Source organism: Galeopterus variegatus, unplaced genomic scaffold (assembly GCF_000696425.1).
Source record: "Galeopterus variegatus unplaced genomic scaffold, G_variegatus-3.0.2 Scaffold1691, whole genome shotgun sequence".
NCBI lineage: Eukaryota > Metazoa > Chordata > Mammalia > Dermoptera > Cynocephalidae > Galeopterus > Galeopterus variegatus.
The window spans coordinates 87,593-90,241 of NW_007727802.1; the positions used below are offsets into that span (position 1 = coordinate 87,593).

Sequence of the window (2,649 nt, forward strand, 5' to 3'; positions counted from 1 at the left end):
AAGCACAATAAAAATGGGAAAAAATAAGTATTAGAGATCGATCTGGGCCAAAAAAAAAAAAGAATTAAAGTTACTAAATAAAATGAGGTGATTCTTCAAATGGGTTTTGCAGAATGGGTAGGAATTCCCTGGAAAGCAAACACAAATGTGGCAAGAATGAAAACTAAAGATTTTAGATATTTCGTTTTGAATTAAGAACGTACTCCGGTCATTCTTTGTCATTTCCTTGAGGCCTTGAGATTTAAATGACTTTGGACTTTTTCTTAATAGAATGAACAGAATTTGAACTGGTGGAGATGAGCTGCAAGGCGCGCTGCGATGTGGGGTGTGTGGGAAACCAACGCGTTGCCCACGTCTGAGTGATGTCGTTGGAGGGGGGCGGTGAGGCTGGAGAGGGAGTTCGGAAGCCGAGGGGCTCATCCCAAAGCTTCGAGAACGTGGGGACAAACTGCGCCTGATACCGTTTGCCTCCGGCAAGGGCGGGGGCTCCTCCCGGTCCCCGCGCGCTCGCTCTCACCTGCGCCTGGATGTAGAGGGAGATGCAGCCGTGCGAGAGCCGGTACCTGCGCAGCAGCCTCAGGCATTTCACCAGATGCTCCTCCCCCGCCGACAGCTCCTCCGTGTCGATGTGGTTCACCCCGAGGTGGAACTCAATCACCGCCAGCCTCACCGCCTGCTGGGCAGCAGGTCCCTCGGCCTCCACCACTTCACTGGGCAGCCCCAGGGCGTGGTCCCCCGCGCCCGAGCCGTCCTCGGCCTGGGGCCGCTCGTCCTCGTCCTCAGGCGCGGGGCCGAGCAGCGCCTTGACGTCTTCCAGCAGCGCTCGGGCACCGTATTTGGACTTGTACGGCTCCTTCTCCGGGTTTTTATGCAATTCCACCCGCGAAAGGGCCAGCGCCGCCTGGAATTTCTCGCTGATCTCGGCCCACGGAGCGTTCGCCATAGCGGCCCTCACAGCCTGGGTTTCGTCGACGTTTGCAGTCGGGACTCCCGCCTTCCTTCTGCTTTGCGACACTTCACTTACGGCCCTCGACAGGTCGGGGCCACCGCAGAACGGTAACCTATGAAGCTTACCAGGAGAACCGCAGTGTGCTCGGCACTGACCAATGGGAAGGCGAAGTGGTCACCATAGCAACCGTTGTCGGGGAAATGAAGCTGTCAATGAGGGTGCCCCCCACCTCCAGGCCCGCCCCCTGCAGTGGTGAGTTCGTCTTTTGCTTCACCCTGTGAAGTGTATTTATATAAAATATGTTTAATATTGGCTTACTTTAACGAAGCATTTCGGAATATTGTTTACAAACATAGCTAGCTGACTCAACCCGCGTTAATTGATAAAACAGAAACCTTTTGACATTCCTGTGTAGTCCAGCCCCTCCCTGGATAAAAATTTCTTTTTTAAAAGAGGCTCTGAGTTGTAGCAGGGATCCGTTTATTATTAATAATATATAACCTTTGGGTTGAAAGCCATGAATGTCAGTGATAGACAAATATTTTCATTTTAACCCTGAAATACAGGTTGTAGGGATGTGTACAACTGCCCAAGGTAACAAGAGTTGAGTCCCACAGCTGTGACGGCCACTCCATGCATGGCTTTTCCCATTACGTACCTTCGTAGGTCATCAGCTCAAATGGGGAGAAGAGGGATAAGATTTTAACTTTTAAGCATTTAGTTGTGTAAAGTGCTTAGAGATATACAAAGGATCACTGCTTTTAGAAACTCATAAACATAAGGTTTGACTCTCAGATCTGCTTCTTATTGACAAGTTAGCTTTTCTAAGCTTCAGGTTTCTCACAGTAAAATACAAATGATAATATTACTTATCTCCACAGAATTATTCTGAGTAGCAAATAAAATGAAATGTCTGCTCTTTAAGTGTTAGTGTTCCTGAGGATTTCTTCCTAAACCTTATCCCTGGGAGATCTTATCCATTTCCAGAGCTTTTATTCCATATGCTGCTCACTCCCAAAACTTTGTCTCCAGCCCAGATAGCTCTCTGGAGCTCCAGCCTGGTACATCCAACAACCAAAGTAACAATCACACGTGAATGTTCCACCAGCTGCTGTACATTAGTATAATCAAATCAGAATTCATTATCTTCCTCTTTACATGCCCACTCCGTCCCACACTGTTTTTGCCACGTTTGCTTTTATAGTTCTACATGTCAGTGAATGACACGACCATCCATTAAGCTAATGATTTCCTGCACTCTCCTTTCTTCTCACAATCTTAAGTGGAAACCTAAATACCGCTCATTCCACCTCCTAAATAGTTCTTACATCTATCTACATCTTTTCAACTCCATTAGTTGAGGCCATCGTCATCTGATTACCTCCAACAGGGTACTCTTGCTGCCAGTCTGGCCTCTTCTCAGTGCATTTCCCATAACACTTAGAATGTCATTCAACTTTTCAATAAATATTCAGTGTCTGTTAATTGCTGGGCATTGTTCTAGGCACTGGGAATTCAGCAGTTAAAAACAGATAAACCCCAGCCAGCTACAAAAAAAAAAAAAAGACAAAAATCCCTGACATAATACAGGAGAAGACATCAAAAATGTTGAAGCTGGCCAGCCCGGTGGCACACTGCTTGCTACAGTGCGCTGCTTGGGAAGTGCGGCAGCACTCCCGCCGAGGGTTCGGATCCCACAT

General features: G+C 47.7%; 1 protein-coding gene across 2 annotated transcripts in view; it reads right to left on the reverse strand.

Annotated features, from left to right (window-relative positions):
* KIAA1279 (KIAA1279 ortholog) overlaps positions 1 to 1,048 on the reverse strand; it is a 30,888-nt gene extending 29,840 nt beyond the window's left edge. The window contains exon 1 of one of the 2 annotated variants that reach the window (XM_008578470.1): positions 518 to 1,048. In XM_008578470.1, coding sequence (XP_008576692.1) covers positions 518 to 943 — 426 coding nt within the window. In that variant the 5' untranslated portion in view covers positions 944 to 1,048. The remainder of the gene's footprint in view (positions 1 to 517) is intronic. The other variant, XM_008578471.1, reaches the window with a different exon arrangement.
* Positions 1,049 to 2,649: the final 1,601 nt, after the last annotated feature.